Source organism: Aedes albopictus, chromosome 2 (genome assembly GCF_035046485.1).
Source record: "Aedes albopictus strain Foshan chromosome 2, AalbF5, whole genome shotgun sequence".
Lineage (NCBI taxonomy): Eukaryota > Metazoa > Arthropoda > Insecta > Diptera > Culicidae > Aedes > Aedes albopictus.
The window spans coordinates 278534135-278556539 of record NC_085137.1 but is presented as its reverse complement, the minus strand read 5'-3'; the positions used below and the strand labels follow the sequence as shown (position 1 = coordinate 278556539).

The following is a 22405-nucleotide window of genomic DNA, read 5'->3' as shown; positions in this document are numbered from 1 at the left end:
CGACTTGTGTCCTGATTCCAGACACCTGAAGCAAACCTCTGGTGGCTCGTGGAATGTCAGGTGACATACACACCAGCCCACCTTTATACTCCCTACTTTAACGGACTTTTTAACATCCGCCACAGGTAGCTGAACCAAAACTATCTGTGTCCCTGCTGGCCTTCTCCGTAGCTTAACGGCTGCGGCGGCCACCTGCACATCGCACTGTTGCCGCAGTGCCGTGACGAGCTCTTCCACTTCGGTGATCTCGTCAATGTCTTTGACCTTCAGAGTCACCTCATGTGTCAGAGCCCTCACCTGCACACCTTCGCCAAGGACCTCTTATGCCAGCCTCTTGTAGGTGGCGCCCTTGTGTTCCTTCTGGCGCTTCAGCTCCAGGATCATCTCGCCCGTACGAGTACGTCTAATACTGCGCACGTCGGCTCCAAGACCCTCAAGCTTGGCGTCGCTTCGCATCGTCTTCAAGACGTCCGAGTACTTAGACTGTTCCGTCTTGATGACGATAGCGTCGCCTTTCTCGCGCCTGGCACCTGCCTTCCTACGCCTTGGCTTGGCGTCCTGCAACCCCTTGTTCCCATCGTTCCGGGACGGGCCAGCCTTTTCAGGCCCACCCTTCCCAGCTTTCCGGGAACCCTGGCTGGGGTCCGACTTTCCGGCATTACCACCGGCTTTCGGGGTTATTATACGCCTGGCCTTGCGGGCGCCGCCAGACAGCTCCTCACCTGACGGCTGCCTCGCCCGCTTCTGCGAATGCTTGTCACGTTTGTCACGAGCATTCGCTTCCACTCTCTTCGGACTACCTGCAAAGGAGAAGGCCTCCGTTTGTGTAAACTTCGACGCCTTCTCTTTTGCGGGTTCCGCCGCTGCAGCAGCCAGCAACGCGACCGCGTGCTCCTGCTTGGCCTCATCGACAGACACTCTAAGTCTAAGCAAGACCGTTTTCAGGTCCTTGCTTATATTCGACTTAGTTGTCGCAAAGTCGATGATTTTGCCAAGCTGGTGCTCAGCAACCTCTAATGCGGGCCGTCTTTTTCCTACTTCTTGGCTGATGGCCCTCAGCAACCACGCTCCGTCCATGAACTCCACTGGCTGGCTTGCCGTGGAGTGGACAGGAGCTCCCACGCTTGAGCTACGTAAGCAGCTTCCAGCACCTGACTCCGCACTTCTCCTTGTCGGAGACCTCATCAACCCGCTTCTTGCGAAGGGGTTGATCGCACCACTACTACCTGCTACACTTGTTTTCTGAATTGATTTGTTACTCATATTTTATTCCCACGAGTCGCACGAGAAAGAATGTCCACCACGCCAGAGCTCTGCATTAACGCGGTAAGGGACAGCTTACTGTGGGGGGTGCCCAGGTACCCCACAGGCTCCGTTAAAGATCGAGCATCTTTTTCACCCCCTCGATCACTCATTCCTCGGCACGGGTCGCTTGACACCTTGAATTGGGATTAGTAGTCCTATTCTTAGCCGGCAACTACGCGGCTGACTCGCAAGCGGGGGGGTGCGTCAGGCCCCAGGACTTTCGTCCCTGCTGCCCCTGTGTGTGTGTGTGTGTGTGTGTGTGTGTGTGTGTGTGTGTGTGTGTGTGTGTGTGTGTGTGTGTGTGTGTGTGTGTGTGTGTTTTGTATCCGTCCCTGCTGCCCCCAAGCAAAAATGGCTTAACCTCTTGTATTCGTAGTTGAGTCTGATATACTGGATCTTAAGCGATGGAGTGCGGTATTTAACGTACCTTCGGAGAGCAGCTCTTTTAATTCTTTTTAATGAACGCAAATTGTTCGTTATCCATTGGGTCCGGGAATCTTCTTTAACGACTTTTTTAGGAACGTGTCTGTCGATTGCGTAAAGCAAGATATTGGTAAAAGTCTGTGCAGCGCTGTCATGTCCAAAATATTGATCCAGTTTATACTGGACAACAATGCTACTATACTGCCGTAGTCAGCTCTTCGAAAGTTATATAGCATACAGCAACCGGATTCCAGTTGCAATCACGATCCACAATGGTGCCTTCAACGGTAACTACTAAATGAGGATGATGAGCAACCACCTTAACTAGTGGTGCTGGTGCCGGATAGATGGATGGAGCCGTGTCACTATTACTCACGAATTCCTGCATAAATGTTACTAAGACCGTCGGAATCGCTTCGCTTGTTTACCGTCTCGTCCGTGTTAACGATGTGGCAAACTTCCAAAATAGGGAGAGCAGAGTACCGTCGGTGACTTTCGAGTATAACTGGTTTGTATGTTTTTAATGTAGTTTCAAATTTCTAAAACGTGTTTTTTGAATGTGATATTTTAGGAAATTGATGAACCATAATATGTTGACAAGTTTTCACGCAAAAATTGAACCTCCAGACGAAAAACGAAAAATGTTCTTGAAGGACTGTAGTTTTTTGTATTTCATGTAACTAAGCCAATACCTTTACAGAACCCTTGAAAGAGATGGCATAGCTCATTGAAACGTCTGGCGTAAGAAAGAAATTTTCGTTTCAAACGCTTAACAGACTGAAAGCCGAAAAAACCCCTGTGTATAGCAGTTTGGTGCAGTTCATACGATTGAATAGGCAGGAGCACCTATTTTGGGCACTTTCTGCTATAACTCAGTCAATTTTCAAACCATTGACTTGATTTTTAAGACATTACATGACACAGTATCCAGCCATGTTCAAAAATTCAAGTCAATCGGTTTGAAATACACTGAGTTATAGCAGCAAGTGCCCAAAATAGGTGCTCCTGCCCAAATGGTCCCAGACCCTAGTAGTGTATAACACAAATTATACAGACCAAAAAGTTTACTGGGTCAAAGCGATTTCACAGGAATGACCTTCTCGATATCATGTTAATTATGTTATTATGCACTCAAAGTGGAAAATCATTAAACATAATCAAATCTCTAAAATAATGAAAAAAAAAAATACAAACACACCAATTTTCAAAAACTGCTGCAAAGTTTTTAAAGGTTCCGCAATTTAGAGCATTTTGGGCCAGTCTCTCTGTTCTCCTAACCAATTCGTTAATTAATTATTAATACATTTCATTGAATTTGTTTCGTTCGAACTTACCAACTATTATCTTTGTAATCAATCCGACAGTGCAGTGTGATGCCAGAGCTTCGAAAGCTTATGGAAAATTTATGTTTCTCGGTTTCTGAATCTCTCACTAAGAATGTCCCATTATCTTGACGAGCGAGACGTTTTTGAGCAGACGATCGCGTTAGTTTTCCCCAGTACCATCCGTATTTCAAGAGATCCGTTCTCACTTTATCCATCATGGTTTCAAGATTATCAGAAACATTTATTCGTTCGATACAGCAAACATTTCTAAACTCAGGCTGTACTTGTATAGGCATTGGTTGAACTCCGCAGAGCGATATCACAGGTAGATTTACATTGGGTGAGGAAAATCTAATAGGATTCTGGCTGTGGCGCTCCAAAACAATCCGAACAAAATCGTTTTCTGAACGAGTATTCGGAAATTCTGCCATTTGTTTCCTTTCACCGTCTGAGGCAAATTGCTCTGGTTCATATGCTTCTACGTTCACTGAAGTCAGGTTCTGAAATCGTTTTCGAAGGGTAAAAAATACTCCACTACTGTGAGTCATTTTCGCTGGGGCTTGATGTTGCTTTGATGTTTTTTCCGGTTTACGGGAACGTTTTCTTGCAAGAGACATAAACCACTTGAATCTGTAAATGTTTTCACTTTGCCTTTGTTCATCCATTTTTCAATTATAAAAATTTACATTAAAACTGTGAGTAAACCAAATGCATTTTTTATCACTATTTAGAGCTTTTTCTTGCACGGAACTACCAATGAACCCAAAGTTGTTTTGACGCAGTCTCGGATCATGGAGTTACTCAAATTTACGTCAAACAGCGATAGTGATGAGTAGGGTAATTCGCTAATTGTTGAACACTACCCAAATGTTGAACAGTTTCTGAAAGTTGTATTATAAATCTTACTTAAGTAATTTTCGCTCAACGTAAACGTATGATGTAGATGCATATACATGTGTGTCACGATATTGCTCCTCTTGGCTTCTTTAACGGTGTTGAGATAATTCGATATTCTGAATCTCAAAGACGAACCAGCCAAGGGCTGAAAGTTTCTTTAATAAAGACAAATCAATCAATTCTGAATCTGCATGTCAACTAAGCCGAAATCCAAATTTTCATGAATGTTGGTGCTCGGGAACCTATTTAAAAATCAATTTGAAGTATGTATGGGAGCGATTTGTCGAATCACCCCTCGTCGCAGTTTGTACTGGGCGGAGCTGTCAAACAGTTGCCCAGCTGTCAAAAGGTGATTTCTAAAAATCTGTTTGAAATTGATTTAAGGTGCCAAAATAAAGTTCTAAAAATCTGAAAAAAATCATAGTGGCTCAGAAAAAGGTTTTTCATAATTTGAAAACCCAATTAAATTAAAAAATTATACATATTTCACGTCAAAAACATTTATTGAAAATTTTGTATCGCTGATGACACGAAAACTGCACAATGAATTAAATGCTTTGGCTGTTTTCCTACTCTCCGCATCGACCAATGTAGTACTAGCTTCTAAGCGAAAAATCGCTAAAAGTAAATCACAAAAATATTGTGATTTTACTTCGAAGACGAATTCCAAGGGAATTTGCTTGAGCTGGTTGGGAATCGCCGTTACATTTCAAGGGGCGTTTCATTGCGTTCTTGTGAAATTATAGACTTTACAGTTAATGCTCTTATTACGTGAAACGACCTCTAGACTGATTCTCTGCAAAATAATATATGAAACACGCATTGAAAAGTTTAATGCTGAACTTTCAAACTAGAATTTTCCATAATTTTTATCCTGGTTCCAACCCAGGTTGGAACTGGATCAAAAAGAAAAACGGCATGAGTCTACACACTGAGAGATCAAAGTACTATTTAAAGAGTGAAAAAGTACCCTTTTCGAGAGTAACTACACTGAAAAAACAGGCATAGTAACGCTGACCAAATCGAGGGTCAAATTAAAACACTTTTGCCACTTGATTTTGGTAGACCATGATTCATTCTTGAAACTACCATGTGCAGGGTTCAATTTACCATACCGCTTTTTATTTACATTACATTACATTCCTTGAACCTTACTCAATGGTTAGGTTTACTATGCGCATGGTGAACAGCATAGTAAGTTTGACCATCGTATCATGGTTTTAGTTACTATGTATGTGGTTGAATGGTAATGTCATCTTTGTTGTTTTCATTGATGAAAATCGGCAAAAATATGAAATCGATTGGATTTATTGCTGTTTCTCTCTGTAAAGTGAAGTAAATATAAGATACACTTTTTACTATAATATGGATGTCCTCCAGGGGCGCCTGAGGCAAGCTTCCTTTTGGCCACTTTCACGATGAAATTCGTTTCTCTTCCGACGATACATGCATTTCCGGAACTGATGAATCATGTTTTAGTTTCTGCGGGATGTCCAAGAATTTTAGCTACTGAATGCGACTGGAAGGATGTAGTGACGAAGGAATTCGTTCTAGTCAGTGACTTCGTGCGATTTAGTTAATAGGTTTCGGGTGACCAAGGCATGACTGTATTAACCAGCGGCGGAGGAATTGATAGAGAAAGAATCCGGGAAATAGCCACCGTCCATCCGCGGATCGGAAGTCATCCACAGGGCGGATTTTTCTGCTTCAATGTATCAATTTACACATTTCGAGATGATTCAGGTTGTTCTTTGGCCTGTAGCAGTTACTCCGGGTCATTCGGTAACGTTAGTGATTTTTACAACCTGTGAAATAAGCCTGTGGATGATGGAATACGTGGTGGAGCATGTGTTATAATTTCAAAAAATCGTGTCTTACTTTTCGCTTCCATTAGCCTATTCCCGAAACTTTTCATCTATGTTCGCCTTGATGAAGGTCTCGAATTCTAAATCCGATGGCCGAGCCGGTGGCCTGTTAGACAGAATAGTTAGTGGGTACATCATTGGTCGAGTTGCTGCGGGTTTTAGTAATTATCTTTGTTGGTTTTAAAAATAGCCAAAAATGTATGAAAAACTTACCCCCAGTTTTATAAAACAAAATTTATCTCCATAGCAAATTCTCATGAAACTACGTCGCAAATAATTTGTTGGAAGAATGACGGTGATATCACCGAAGTCGATAACTCATGGAAACAGTATAACGTGGTATAACTGAACATGAGAATAGTTGTAGGTAAACATGAACATGGTTCAGACAACGACGAAAACGCACTCCAGACAACCATATTAAATAGTATTCATTACTATTGGCATGGTTGTCAAACCATGGTAATTGTAAGGAAACCATAGTAGTCATCACTGAAAACATGCTCACTGTTACTATTTTTAGGCATGGTAATATTAATAATGGTTGAATGGTTCGATGTACCATGAAATTTATTTCAGTGTAGGTGAACTCATAAAAAGAGTAAACGGCCTTTACTCTTAAAAGGGTAAACCGATTGTACGTCAAATCAACGAGTGATTTTTACCCTTTTTCTAGATCGATTGGAAATTATGAAAAGAGTAAAATTTACCCTCTTTATCAATATATGGGGATTTTAAAAAATACATATAATAAACTTCTAAATGCAGCAAATAAATAATAAATAACCATCAATAGATTGCTTATGCAAAATATTTATTAACTTGATTATTGTTTTAATGTTCACCATTCCTACGAGTTTGCCCTTGGTTTTGCCAGTCGGATCACCTTTATACCGCTTCTGGTTGGCGGAAACCTGCGGATCCAACGTTGATCCAGGTGGAGGTCAGAACCGTCGTCATCCTAGTTAAATAAAGAAACCACTGATCAGTTCATCACTTAAAAACGCAGTCGAATATTTAGTTTTACTTACCCGTAAATATTAGGAAAATCCCTAGCAAAATCACTAACATGGTGACTGAATGCACTCAAAAAACAATATTTTCACTCATTGAAGAGTACTCGGTCGGAATTCTGAGAAGGGCAAAAATTACTCATTATCAAAATTTGACAAGAACCCTTTATTTTGACAGTTTCATATACAGTCCCGATTCGTTCGTTGGCGGCTCGTTAGATGGGTTGTCTCGATAGTTGAATGTTCACTGGTTGGGGTAAAACCCAACTAAAAAGCACTGTCAATGTCAAAATCGATGTCAAAAAGAGTTTGACGTCTGACCGCCGTCGCATCGCAGCTCCTACACTCAAATTAATTTACTGATAGAATCTAAGTGCAGAAAGCACATAGATTGAGAACGAGAGAGAGAAAAATCATTCTATGTGCAACACATGAAAATTAAAAGTTGCATTATTATATTTCATTCTTCCTGTGATATATTTAGAGTGCAGCAACATAAAAAGCAACCCTGTCAACATAAAATCCAAACGCAAGCATAACAATCATGGAACGAACATGGCGCGCGCAGAAAACACACTTTGTCGTGAAAAATTTCATTTTCATACGTGGTGCTCCGTTGACCGAGTTGCTTGCTGTTAATGAAGGTAAGAAGTCAACTTAATATTCTGACTGTACAAACTTTTTCAAACTACACATTTCTTTTGCATTTTCTGTAGAGAATTGCACTACATTGTTTGCCGCTTCGCCACCCTCACCAAGGACGATTTCGTAAACGATTTGGGAGCTGCCGGATACAGCTGCGACTGGAAGCTTGCAGTTGCGACTCACGTGCTAAAATACCTAATCCATTAGTGTTAAGTTCAAGTATTAAGTTCAATAAAATCAGCTTGGTCGTAAATGGTGTAAAATTTTGATTTATTTACATTTCGAAGCTAATCCCACGTGGAAATCATGTTGTTATTCGTCATAATGAAAACTATGCATTGTACGATTGAAAACCAATAGCGACGCACTTTAATTCTATCATGATTGAATCGGCAAAGATTTGATTGCGCTGCACATATTTTCCAAGTGTAAAAGCAACTGGTCTCAATCTAAGTGCAGAACTTTTAAATTTAATATGTTATTTATTCTGAGTGTATATAGAGATAAGTGACATTTCAACACACGAACACTAACGCAAATTTTTCCTCACACAAAAGTGCACGCCGATTGAAAGGCTATTCAGATTGCATATGCAAATATTACACAATCGAATTGGGTAAAACGGGTAAATAATGATAAAACTGACGTCCGGGGCAAGAGTGCAAATATTTTCCTCGCAGTTTCACAACTACATCTACAAAAAAGGCACGCATACATTTGATCGTGATTACCTCTATACAGAACGTTTACGCAAGTATGTGAGTGTTTCGTGACATATTTTTCGTCACTTGCGTGTGTTTACAGCATTTTGATCAGTTGTCAGTTGCCCCAACGAACGAACACGATTCGCTAATCGGGGCGCAGTCGTGACCCAACGAGCGAATCCTCACTGTACTAGCAAAAAAGGGTACTTTTTATTCTTTATAGAGTAATGCCGGATTCCCAGTGCATAAATTGATAAAAAAGGGTAAATTGTACTCTTTTCAAATTTCAAATCGTTCTAGAAAAAGGGTAATATTCACTCGTTGATTTGACGTACAAGCAGTTTACCATTTTAAGAGTAAATGCCGTTTACTCCTTTTATGAGTTCACCTAGTTACTCTCGAAATGGGTGAAAAAGTACTCTTTAAAGAGTACTTCAGTCTCTCAGTGTAGTCAACGTATCTAAATACCAAGGTAAGAGATTCCCGTAAATCAAAGTATCTAAATACCAAGGTAAGAGATTCCCGCAAATGTCAAAAATGAGACCAACACATCTGCGTTAGTTATGAAAAGTTGGTGTTTTCACACTAAAATGTCATTATTTCAGCAAAGTTTGTGAAGTTTTATTAGTTTGGATGTTTCTAAATGCTGAAAAAATATGTTTAGAACCAATTAAAAAAAATTGTTACCGATTTTCAAATGGCGATATTTCCTGTTTTATAGGCTAATTCGGATGGCCCCCAATTGTACACTCAGAATAAATAACATATTAAATTTAAAAGTTCTGCACTTAGATTGAGACCAGTTGCTTTTACACTTGGAAAATATGTGCAGCGCAATCAAATCTTTGCCGATTCAATCATGATAGAATTAAAGTGCGTCGCTATTGGTTTTCAATCGTACAATGCATAGTTTTCATTATGACGAATAACAACATGATTTCCACGTGGGATTAGCTTCGAAATGTAAATAAATCAAAATTTTACACCATTTACGACCAAGCTGATTTTATTGAACTTAATACTTGAACTTAACACTAATGGATTAGGTATTTTAGCACGTGAGTCGCAACTGCAAGCTTCCAGTCGCAGCTGTATCCGGCAGCTCCCAAATCGTTTACGAAATCGTCCTTGGTGAGGGTGGCGAAGCGGCAAACAATGTAGTGCAATTCTCTACAGAAAATGCAAAAGAAATGTGTAGTTTGAAAAAGTTTGTACAGTCAGAATATTAAGTTGACTTCTTACCTTCATTAACAGCAAGCAACTCGGTCAACGGAGCACCACGTATGAAAATGAAATTTTTCACGACAAAGTGTGTTTTCTGCGCGCGCCATGTTCGTTCCATGATTGTTATGCTTGCGTTTGGATTTTATGTTGACAGGGTTGCTTTTTATGTTGCTGCACTCTAAATATATCACAGGAAGAATGAAATATAATAATGCAACTTTTAATTTTCATGTGTTGCACATAGAATGATTTTTCTCTCTCTCGTTCTCAATCTATGTGCTTTCTGCACTTAGATTCTATCAGTAAATTAATTTGAGTGTAGAGGCGCTTGGTGAGAAAATGAGAAAATCGTTTGTATACATAAAAAAGTAGATTTTTTGTCGTCAAATTTTACTCATTTTTTGCTCTAGAAATTGCTATTTTCCATTTGCAATGGCTTCCATTATCATCACGCCATTATCATCATTCTTGATGCCCACGCCGACAGACACCGGATTGGCCAGCTAACAAAAAATCCGGAAGATCGCCTGCCAGAGGCATAGCAAGAGCTCCTCAAATTTATCACATAAATTGTTCGTATGTACCTACCGGATCTATGTGCATCTGAAAGAGAAATAAATTTTCTTTCCAAAAAGTGCTCGTTTGTTTCTCTACGATGCGGAATTCGATACGAAAAAGTGAGAAAGTACACTTTATCTATGCTGCGCCATGGCACTTTTTGGAGGAGTCACGCTTTTCGTAGGGTTCCCATTCCTGCCACCAGATGCGGAGGGATCGTTAGCTTCTGTCATATTTGCCTATTGCATGGAGGTCACATTTAATCCAGTCAGATGCAGTTAAATAATTGCTTCTAAGATGGGAGTGCTTAATTTCTTAATAAAGTTTGCTAAATAGTGATGTGCCCATACAAATCAGCGCAAACTTCATAACTATTTTATGCTTTTTTCCTTTTCTCACTAATCCGTGAAAATTAGCGGGAATCTCTTACCTTGGTATTTAGATACTTTGCCCGTAAGGCCTGGGACACACTGGTAGTGTTCGTACCATGGTACAAGTTGTCAAGAAAATTATTTCAAGGCTATCTTGAATGAAGACAATTATCAGTATGAAACTCATTTCAAGATAATTGTACCATGGTACGAATACCACCAGTCTGTCCAAGGTTTAAATGTCAAAAATGAGGCTCACCACCACATCTGAGTGTTAGTTATTGCTTATAGAGATAAGTGACATTTCAACACACAAACACTAGCGCAAATTTTTCCTCACACAAAAGTGCACGCCGATTGAAAGGCTATTCAGATTGCATATGCAAATATTACCCAATCGAATTGGGTAAAACCTGAGAGAGAGGAGACAGCTCGCTTCGATTGCGTGCTACTTAATGTCAAGGAGGACCTGTCACAAACTGTCACCGCGAACCGAGCTGAAAATCGCACATTGCTGGTGTGGAATGGCCAAATATCCAAAGTATCTTATTAAAATTTCGCTCCGGTTGTTGAAATTAAAAAAGATAAAATGATGATGGTCAGTTTTCCTCAACCAGCGCAACGAATCCATTTATTTTCCATGCTCTGTCGCAGCAAACTCAATATGCAAAACAGTTTTGACCAATAATCAATTTTCAAACCATTGTGCGGCGCACAAAATTGTAAAAAGAAGTAAGAAGAAGAAATGTAAACATCGGCGCCGTCAGTGAGCTGTCTCCTCTCTCTCAGGGTAAAACGGGTAAATAATGATAAAACTAACGTCCGGGGCAAGAGTGCAAATATTTTCCTTGCAGTGTCACAACTACATCTACTAAAAAGGCACGCATACATTTGAACGTGATTACCCCTACACGCTAAGCTCAGTTTACCTTTTTTCCAAAAAGTGCACAACCGCAAATATGCGTAAATGATACTCAAATATAGGTAAACAAGACTCAAATATGGGTAGTGTGTACCTAAATATGAGTAATTGTAACCCAAATATGGGTAAATATTACCCATAAATGCGAATGTGCACTTTTCCAAAATATGAGTTTTATTTACTCATATTTGCGTAAAGTTTACGCATATTTGAGTAAAATTTACCCATATTTTAGAAAAATAGGTAAACTGACCTTAGCGTGTATCCAGAGAAATCTTCCAACCTGGCGGAGTGAAGAAGACAAAGAAGACCTGTTCTGCAAACGTCAAACTGCTGCTCACTTCAAAAAGTATGCACACAACCTTGAAACAAAAATAAATAGTTGAAAATCTAAATTATGTTTAATGGCGTACAGCTGCATACTAAAGTGCTAAAACTACACCTAATATAGTTCAGAAATAAGTTACATGTTGTGGCAGCAATTGCGATTACATAAATGAAACAATTTTAATTATTTTTGAATTTTATGGCAACCAGTGAGTGAGACCTTTTTAGCGTGAACCGAGCACTTTTGACGTTTGCGGAACGACTGCGGCGGTCGAAACCACCGCAACCCCGTTGGATTTTTTCTATTTTACCGCAATATAGTCTATTTTACGAGCCGATTTTATGAATGAATTTTGACAGGAGGTATATTGTGGATTTACCGGCTACTTGTATTCTACCGGTCGCTTCAGTATGGCCTCCAAAGTGGCCGTTTTATAAAAAGAGTAACTTAAAAATGTTTTTTAACATTTGTATTGTATGCGCTATTCCTCGTTGCCACTAGCTATTCAGCGACATTCATTTTTTGACAATCAAGTTGATATTTATATGAAAACGGCTACTTTGTAACGGCTACTTAAGTAACCGGTAGAATACAAGTAGCCGGTAAATCCACAATACTATAGTGTCCAATAACCCGTGAAAACCAATATCATCATCAACATTGTTGTCACTTCGTAAAATGGCTCATTGCTGACTGCACCCCAAATTAGACTGACACACACTACAAAAAATCCAATGATTTTATTTATGTGTGAGAACACATATTCTGAGGGACAGAGTTCATTCCGACGTTTATAACCGCCACACATATTTTTTGAAAGTTTCACCAGTGACATCGATATTTGAAATCCAATATATAGTAAAAATCCATAACTGTTCACACATAAATTTCCTATGGAAAATGCCAGAATGAACTCAACCTGAAAATGAATTTTGTTTACAGTTAAAGAAAAAAGGTGGTGTTTGTGGAGCTCATTTGAACAACGAGAAATGCAAAGGTAAAGGATTAATCTAGGGATTAAATAATTAATTTGTGGGATATAAAAACTGATTCTACTGTTTCTTCTGCAGGGAAATATGAACCGCCCCATGAGAATCTTCAACAGATACTCCAGTACAACAATGCCACAATGTGCTTTGCTGCTGGCTGTGACGTCCAGCGCCCACCACGTGCAACCACGTGCTTCTCGGATGAGGTTGAATCATCAGCCGAATCGGAACGGATCTAGGAACGGATAAGCAGCCAACATCCGACTTGAGTGAAATCCGTCAAAGTATAATTCCGTTGATTTTGCGGGAAGCCGAAGCTAATTCGTATAGAAGATCGCAAGTTTGACCAACGCACCGTGTGGGTGGGATATTTGTGTGTGGCAGCTGTGCACAATGGGCTCGTGCAATATCCTCATATGAAATGTGCAATTGCTGTGATACGTTTTTTATATAGCTATATGCATGATGATGGTATTAAATAAATTTTTCAAACAAACAATTTGTTTTATAATTTAAACAAAAAATATAAATAATACGTGGGTAAAACCTCAGGTAACATTTAACCAGACAAATAAATTCTAGATTGAGTTTAAATAAGGGTGAAAGTAACATGAGAGAGTTCTCTTCATCGACTCTCTCTTCTTCAAATTAAAGTGACAAGATGCAAGTATTGTTGAGCTTTTTGGTCATAAATCGCTAGATTGCGATGCAATCTAGCGTCTAAGTGTAAAAAATTCGATTGAATTTGCATCTTGTCACTTTAATTTGCAGAAGAGAGAGTCGATGAAGAGAACTCTCTCATGTTACTTTCGCCCTTATTTAAACTCAATCTAGAATTGTATGCGTTCTACGATTTACAATGTAAATATCGTAGCCTTAATATTTAAAAGAGCTACACATAGGTTCAATAAGCTGGAAGTTCATTTCGAGTTATGTGTCGGGCTTTTGAAATTTATTTATAAAATCTTATTGCAAAAATCTATATAGGCTGACACATAAACCCGATGTGGATATTTTTATCAGTGTATGAGGAAATTCTAATATAAATTATTACAAAGAGCAAATGGCATTCATAAGTTAAAACTTATACTTTGTATTCGGTGTATGTTATGTTTCATATAACGCACTCAAATGAGCTTTATTAGGAAAACGAAATGGCAAAAATGTATAACATTTTCTTATATATTCCATATGGAAATTTTTTTTTCGTGTATGTAGTTGACGATATTTAAAAAAATACCATATTTTGCAAATATAATCTGCCAAACGTTTTCCACCAAGAAAAGTGCATCAACTGAACAAAAAATGCATAGGACCTACTCTTCATATGTAGTTTAGAAGGTCCTGTATAAAAATATTACATTAAGAGAGTTTAAAAAAGTTGAAAACACTTGGCACTTTTATTGATCAAAATATGATAAATTTCCTTATAATACTCTGAACATATACAGATTTTTCATATTTTTTGTAATGAATATAAAATCTCAAACGAAGCTGCATATGAAAGCCTTAGGTATAAGCTGTAACACAAAAAAGTTTAAAAAGTTTCATCTAGTACATATTGAGATATAATGTTTTAAAAATGTGTTCAAAAATCTCATAAGTTTTTCTGAAAGTTCTATAACTTTCAGAAAAGTGATTCGATCTCGCTGAAAATTTTACCAGTGGAGCTTCAATATATGGTTCATGATTCGTAAAAATTTCATCGTTTTTGATTGACGTATAAAAAAGCTATAAACATTTGAATGCAAAATTATTTTGACCAATAAATTGCTGTACGGACAATTGTTTGATACACTGTACATTTGTTGCTTAGGCAAAATTTCAAAAAAATCGATGCACTATCAATAATGTTATAGTCGAAACATGTATTGGGACTAAACGTGATTTTAGCTCCTCAGACAGCAAACAGTCTGCACCCTTTATTGTTCCGATTGTACTAATGGAAGTACTATATCAATAATCATCAAATTTTGCAGGCATAATATACACGTTATCAACTATCTTCTGTAAAAATTTCATGAAAATTGGCAGAGAAATTCAAAAGTTATGAATAGGCAAACATCACACATGAAAAACACGAAAATTTTTCACTAACACTCACCCCTATCAACACCAGTAACTTTCAAACCAATTGATCAACGTTGATGAAATTTTGCAAGAAAGTGTCTCTATAAGTATCATAACTGCTAACGAAATTTTATAATTATCATCACAGAACTTTGAACTGTAGCGTAATAGAACCATCTATTATGCGAATGAAAATTGGTCATGATTGTACAAATTGCTTAAAACCACGTCTGTTTGTTTTTCATCCACAGTTAAAAGTAATGCATCGATTTTTATGAAATTTGGCACACATAATAAACATACACCAAAAAGTTCTTGGTCAATGATTTGGCAAATTTTACCGATTCATTACAGAGCTACTGCCGTACTTCTGTGTCCCGATTATTGCGGATACAGGCTTTATTTCAGAAGTTTGTGAAGTTTTATTATTTTAGAAGTTTCTAAATGCTGAAAAAATATGTTTAGAACCAATTAAAAAAAATTGTAACCGATTTTTAAATGGAGATATTTCCTGTTTTATTGCATGGAGGTCACATTTAAGGCCTTTTCTTGTGTCATCACAAAATGGCTTCTTCAGAATCATCATCAACTTCAACTTTACACAGTATCGCACTAATGCACTTACGTAAGAAAATCGACGCTTACATTTTCGCTAAAATTCTTCATTTCACGCAAAATATTGTACGTGGATTTGCAAACTGAACACGACGAATCAGAACCGTCGTTTTTGGAATCTTGGACATTTCTTTTTGACGTAGGACTACGTCTCTGTTTTCTATACCCGGTGTCATTTCAAAATTTATGAAACCAAGAGCGTAACGTTTGAGTGATAGATTTTAAACGCTCACAGTCTCTTTTCCACTGATCGAAATGATAAACAAATCCCGTTATTCGAAAGATGAAACTCCCACGTTCAATTTGTAACATTCGGTGAACCTGAAAATCATTGATAAATAGTGGAAAATTTGTTTTAAAGTTAGACATTGAAATCGCTGAAATCTATAAATATGGGTAACGGACAAATTTTCTCGTTCAGTCTACCGCCGCTCTCTGATTGGTGCGCATCGTGAGGGGCAAACACGATGCAGAACGGAATGCGATCATGCGAGAGCTGTTCGTCAGTTCCGTTTCGACCACCGTCGAGCTGGGCAGCAGCACACCGACTCAGCGACGACACTCGGAAATCTCATCCACGGCAGCAAGTGGCGGGCCAGTTCTCGACGGCATTCAGCATTCAGTGCGGAGAAAACACGAGCGTCGCATGCATCATTGTGGTGCCAGCAGCAGCATCCAGTTCGAAATTCTCCGGCAGACCAACGATCAGCCGGTTCCATCAAAGATTTTCAGCGAGCACACACCAAGCCATTCCGACTGCTTGAGACGGTGGAAAATAGGCACTATCGCCATTGTGGCAGAAGCAGCAGCTGGCTGGCGATGATGGGCTCCTACCAGTAATGGTGGTGATCGAATCGGTTCAGTGAGAAGTTTTGGACGGTTGCCAATGGAGGAAAACACGCTTTCAAAAGCGCGTCACTGCTTGCATCAAACACATCAAGATGATACTTTCCCGAGTGATAATAAGTGAAATCTAGTAAAACGGCCTTTCTCAAGGCCACAAAATTTCATTCGCAAGAGTTGTTTAAATGCAATTTGAGAAAATTGAGACTGCCACAAGACAGCTGAAATGAGCGCAAATGATTTATTCTCTATCAGCTATTTTCTCACAATTTGTTTCTACAAATTTAATACGGAAAAGTCTGTCTAATTCATGTTTCTATGAATTATTGAGTGAATTATTGACTTGCATATTGAAAGAATTTTAATTTTACGGCACTCAGAATTTGATCATGATGAAACACGCTCCGCGATTCCGTTCCATTTGCGCTAGCTGCAAAAATGACTGAGAAACACTCGGAAAGGGCGGTGCTACAGGCTCTATTCTGTGGGTATAAATTATGTGTGCATGCTCCACCCCTCATCATTCACACTTTGCACCTTGCCCAGAGAGGTCATTGATACGGAGCAAACACGAGCGTCGCATGCATCATCGTGGTGCCAGCAGCAGCATCCAGTTCGACATTCGCCGGCAGACCAACGATCAGCCGGTTCCATCAAAGATTTTCAGCGAGCACACACCAAGCCATTCCGACTGCTTGGGACGGTGGAAAATTGGCACTATCGCCATTGTGGCAGAAACAGCAGCTGGCTGGCGGTGATCGGATCGGTTCAGTGAGAAGCTTTGGACGGTTGCCAATGGAGGAAAACACGCTTTCAAAAGCGCGTCACTGCTTGCATCAAACACATCAAGATGATACTTTCCCGAGTGATAATAAGTGAAATCTGGTAAAACGGCCTTTCTCAAGGCCACAAAATTTAATTCGCAAGAGTTGTTTAGAATGCAATTTGAGACTGCCACAAGACTGCTGAAATGAGCGCAAATGATTTATTCTCTATCAGCTATTTTCTCACAATTTGTTTTTACAAATTTAATACGGAAAAGTCTGTCTAATTCATGTTTCTATGAATTTATTGATTTTATTGACTTGCATATTGAAAGAATTTTAATTTTACGGCACTCAGAATTTGATCATGATGAAACACGTTCCGCGATTCCGTTCCATTTGCGATAGCTGCAAAAATGACTGAGAAACACTCGGAAAGGGCGGTGCTACAGGCTCTATTCTGTGGATATAAATTATGTGTGCATGCTCCACCCCTCATCATTCACACTTTGCACCTTGCCCAGAGAGGTCATCGATACGGAGCAAACACGAGCGTGCCAGCAGCAGCATCTAGTTCGACATTCTCCGACAGACCAACGATCAGCTCTTTCCATCAAAGATTTTCAGCGAGTACACTAAGCCGTTCCGACTGCTTGGGACGGTGGAAAATAGGCACTATCGCCATTGTGGCAGAAGCAGCAGCTGGCTGGCGGTGATCGGCTCCTACCAGTAATGGTGGTGATCGCATCGGTTCAGTGAGAAGTTTTGGACGGTTGCCAATGGAGGAAAACACACTTTCAAAAGCGCGTCACTGCTTGCGTCAAACACATCAAGATGATACTTTCCCGAGTGATAATAAGTGAAATCTAATAAAACGGCCTTTCTCAAGGCCACACAATTTCATTCGCAAGAGTTGTTTAGAATGCAATTTGAGAAAATTGAGACTGCCACAAGACAGCTGAAATGAGCGCAAATGATTTATTTTCAATCAGCTATTTTCTCACAATTTGTTTCTACAAATTTAATACGGAAAAATCTGTCTTATTCATGTTTCTATGAATTTATTGGTTTTATTGACTTGCATGTTGAAAGAATTTTAATTTAACGGCACTCAGAATTTGATTATGATGAAACACGCTCCGCGATTCCGTTCCATTTGCGCAAGCTGCAAAAATGACTGAGAAACACTCGGAAAGGGCGGTGCTACAGGCTCTATTCTGTGGGTATAAATTGTGTGTGCATGCTCCACCCCTCATTATGAGGATCATTCCAGTCCTAGCAAGCGGCACGTTCTGACGTGTTTTGCGCTTGGCCGAGAAAATTTTCGCGTCGACCATGGAAGTAACGGAAGAAGAAGAAAACAATAGTTGGCTTTTGTCCAACAACAAGAGGAAGCCGAAAGAAGTGTCCCTCAACCGAGATGAACCCAGACCCAAGCCGTATCCACTTGACTCTGGTGATTCGATGACCGTAGGTAAACCCCATAAACGGAAGACGTCCCCCCCTACCGTCGACGACTGCAAACTGAAGCAGCAGCAGCACCTGAACAGTAACAAGTTCGCCAAGCTGGCGACCGCCTCACTGGACTCTGAAGGCAATGGAGCTCCCAGCACTCCCCACGCTCCGAAAAGAAAGTCAGGTACGGTAATTACCACACAGGAAAACACCCACAACAACCAAAAGCAACCGCCGCTGGTTGTCAAAAATATCGATTTCGCTACGCTCATCGACAAAATGGAGGCTTGCGATGCCAAACCGGTGTACAAAATCACCCGATTCGGCACCAAACTCATCTGCGCCACTGCCGAGCAGTACAACGCAGTGAAGGAACACCTCATCAAGTCTGGTCTCGAGTTTTACTCGCACGACCGGCCGAACCAACGTCCCTATCGTGTCGTAATCCGTGGCCTCCCGACGATCGACCCCAAAGCGCTCCTGACGTGCTTAAAAGAGCAACACAACTTGATCGCCCAGTCAGCCAACATCATTAGGAGGAAGGGTGTGTGCGCGGAACTGGACGAAAAATTCCACCTGGTGAGCTTCAAGAAGGGGCACACCAACCTGAAGAAGCTGCGAGAGGTGACAACCATCGCTTCAATCGCTGTGCGGTGGGAGGCCTACCGCAACAAGAGAGCAGACGCGACGCAGTGTCTGAACTGTTTGTATCATGGCCACGGCACACGCAACTGTCACCTGAAGTGCAGATGCAACCATTGTGGAGAAGCACATGCAACAGAGACTTGTTCCAAGAGGGATGCTCCAGCGAAGAAATGTGCCAACTGCGATGGCGCTCACCCTGCAACTGATCGCAGCTGCCCCAAGCGAGCCGAGTACATTCGGATTCGGCAACAATCGACGATAGCGAACCAGCGAGGTCGACGGGCAGGAAACAAAGGTCCACCTGCACTGACATCAACGGAATTCCCATCGCTTCCAACTACTTCGGCATCCGCCGGACCATCAAGTTCTTCGAGCTATCAGAATGCTCCTAACGCATGGACCAACAAGCGCCCATTGGACCCTCGCATCCGTGAAGGGAATCAAACCGAAGGTACCAGTTCTGACGGAACCGAACATCTGCCCTTGTTCAGCGCATCGGAATGCTGGGCAATTTTTACCGAGTTCTGCGGACGGCTGCAGCAATGCCAAACCCGGAAACAACAGTTCAACGTCATTGGTGACATGGCCTGCAAATACGGAGTCAAATAAGGCCGCTCCAAAACGATACCAGCGAGTACAACAGGAACTCCAAGCCACCGCTCAGCCGAGCGAAGATGATCTAGGATTTTTAAATTTAGGTTAAGTAGTAAACAATTAAAACAAAACAGTTAACATTTTAACAAAAACATACATATTTCCAGTAGAAAAATGTAACAAACACAAATCACTGATTGAAACAGTAAAGCAAAGGTTGAAAAAGCGTAGTTTTAAATCACTTAAGTTAAGTAAACATGTAAAAGAGACAAAAAGAGTAAAATAAAGATTGGATTTAACAACAACAACAACCACCCCTCATCATTCACACTTTGCACCTTGCCCAGAGAGGTCATCGATACGGAGCAAACACGAGCGTCGCATGCATCATCGTGGTGCCAGCAGCAGCATCCAGTTCGACATTCTCCGGCAGACCAACGATCAGCCGGTTCCATCAAAGATTTTCAGCGAGCACACACCAAGCCATTCCGACTGCTTGGGACGGTGGAAAATAGGCACTATCGCCATTGTGACAGAAGCAGCAGCTGGCTGGCGATGATCGGCTCCTACCAGTAATGGTGGTGATCGGATCGGTTCAGTGAGAAGTTTTGGACGGTTGCCAATGGAGGAAAACACACTTTCAAAAGCGCGTCACTGCTTGCATCAAACACATCAAGATGATACTTTCCCGAGTGATAATAAGTGAAATCTGGTAAAACGGCCTTTCTCAAGGCCACAAAATTTCATTCGCAAGAGTTGTTTAGAATGCAATTTGAGAAAATTGAGACTGCCACAAGACAGCTGAAATGAGCGCAAATGATTTTTTTTTCTATCAGCTATTTTCCCACAATTTGTTTCTACAAATTTAATACGGAAAAGTCTGTCTAATTCATGTTTCTATGAATTATTGATTGATTTCGCCGACAGACAAAAATATTCGCTGTGAAATGACAATACAGTGAGGATTCGCTCGGTGGGTCACGACTGCGTCCCGATTAGCGAATCGTGTTCGTTCGTTGGGGCAACTGACAACTGATCAAAATGCTGTAAACACACGCAAGTGACGAAAAATATGTCACGAAACACTCGCATACGTTCTGTAGGAGCTGCGATGCGACATCGATTTTGACATTGACAGTGCTTTTTAGTTGGGTTTTGCCCCAACCAGTGAACATTCAACTATCGAGACAACCCATCTAACGAGCCGCCAACGAACGAATCGGGACTGTACTTTCGCCACGACAATTCGCGATCTTAATTTTTGATGGTTACTTCATTCTATTTGCAGACATAATTTACGAAAGCTATTGAATTTGTGCCATGCGTAATCATAGAAAACGGCCTTTGTCAAGGCCACCACATTTTCATGAGAGAGTTGTTATAGAAAAATTTATCAAGTGATTTTGTTTCAGGCCTAATTCACACGAAATTTAGAACGCATCATCGCATGATTCATGTAAACCGAGATGTAAAGGTTAATCATCACAGCCACATAACCCACAAGGCAACGGTTTAATACATTTATTTTTTCAATCATTTAATGTTCTTAAGTAATTACTCATAATATCTGTCCACTGAAGCAAGTTGAAGTTGCTGCATCCTGCTCCCACCCATTTGTTGACAAATGGATAAGAGAAGGATGCATCAACCTCCAGCCGATTTCAACCTACCTCACTGAACAGGACTGGAAACCGTAGCTCCGCCTTTTTGGAATGATTCTCTGTTTAATCACACTGCCCGCCCATTTTCCTTTCGCTGGCATACCTAACAGAATTGGTTATGGGTTTTGTGGTTATAAAAGTCATAGCATTGTGTCACTAGTTGTCCATTTTGACTCTACTGTCGACGGAGGTGGTTCTTCCGAGGAAGTGTTCTCTGCCAGTGAAGTGTCAGTTGAAAAGGTGTGAAGTGAGCTGTTTGGCGTGCGTTATTAGTGAAAGATGTCTCGACACATGCAGTCCAAGTACCTTGCGGAGTCCCGCAAGCGAAGGCGTGAAGAGGCGCTGTTCGATGGCAGTAATTTCAACGTTTGGAAGTTCCGGATGCAGGTGTTTCTAGAGGAGCACGACCTGCTGGAATGTGTGGAAGTGGAAATTGACGATGTCGACGAACTGAAGGAACTAGCTAGTGATAGTGCGGATGTGAAAGCGGAGAAAATGAAGTTGCGAGAACAGAGGAAGAAGAAGAATCGGAAGTGCAAATCACTAATCATTTCCCGGATCCATGACTCGCAACTAGAATATGTGCAAGAGAAGAAAAGCCCGAAGGAAGTGTGGGACGCCCTTCGGCGAGTGTTCGAGAGGAAGAGCATTGCCAGTCGAATGCATCTCAAACGCGAAATGTTGAGTTTGCGTTTCGGTAGTGGCACTCTACAGGAGCACTTCTTGCGCTTCGATCGGCTGGTCAGAGACTATCGGAACACTGGGGCTGCGATGGAGGAAATCGATATCGTGTGCCATCTGTTGCTGACGTTGGGTCCGTCGTACTCAACAGTGGTAACGGCTCTGGAGACTATGCCAGAGGATAATCTCAGTCTCGAATTCAGTAAATGCCGGTTGTTGGACGAGGAGGTTAAGCGTCGCGGAATAGGTGTGGAATCGTTCTCCCAGGGTGATGGCGCCGCATTTTCCGGATCGAAGCAACAGTTCAAGAAGAAGAAGATCAAGTGCTATCGGTGCAAGAAAGAGGGCCACAAAAGAAGAGTCGTCGTCACGGAAGCCGCAACAGAATTCGAAATCGAATTTCTCGGAAGCAAGTGATTACAGTGTTTGTTTTGTTGGTGTCACTGGTGGTGTTTTTTTTTTTTTTTCCTTCTAAACCATAGGGGGATAAATCTGCTCATCAGACACC

At 40.8% G+C, this 22405-nt stretch overlaps 1 protein-coding gene and 2 long non-coding RNA genes across 3 annotated transcripts; 1 reads left to right on the top strand and 2 right to left on the bottom strand.

Moving 5' to 3' along the window:
* Window positions 1–1635: 1635 nt before the first annotated feature.
* LOC134288105 (cytokine-inducible SH2-containing protein-like) lies at window positions 1636–4378 on the bottom strand. The gene has a single exon (XM_062851837.1). It carries the CDS (start codon window positions 3716–3718, stop codon window positions 3059–3061), a length of 660 nt encoding a protein of 219 aa, XP_062707821.1. The 5' UTR covers window positions 3719–4378; the 3' UTR covers window positions 1636–3058.
* Window positions 4379–6847: 2469 nt separating this feature from the next.
* On the top strand, window positions 6848–7728 carry LOC134288106 (uncharacterized). Its single transcript, XR_009997757.1, has 2 exons — window positions 6848–7472; window positions 7545–7728. It is a non-coding gene; the product is annotated as an uncharacterized LOC134288106 (long non-coding RNA).
* A 1435-nt stretch (window positions 7729–9163) lies between these two features.
* On the bottom strand, window positions 9164–9725 carry LOC134288107 (uncharacterized). Its single transcript, XR_009997758.1, has 2 exons — window positions 9420–9725; window positions 9164–9347 (listed from the first exon to the last, which is right to left on the bottom strand). It is a non-coding gene; the product is annotated as an uncharacterized LOC134288107 (long non-coding RNA).
* Window positions 9726–22405: the final 12680 nt, after the last annotated feature.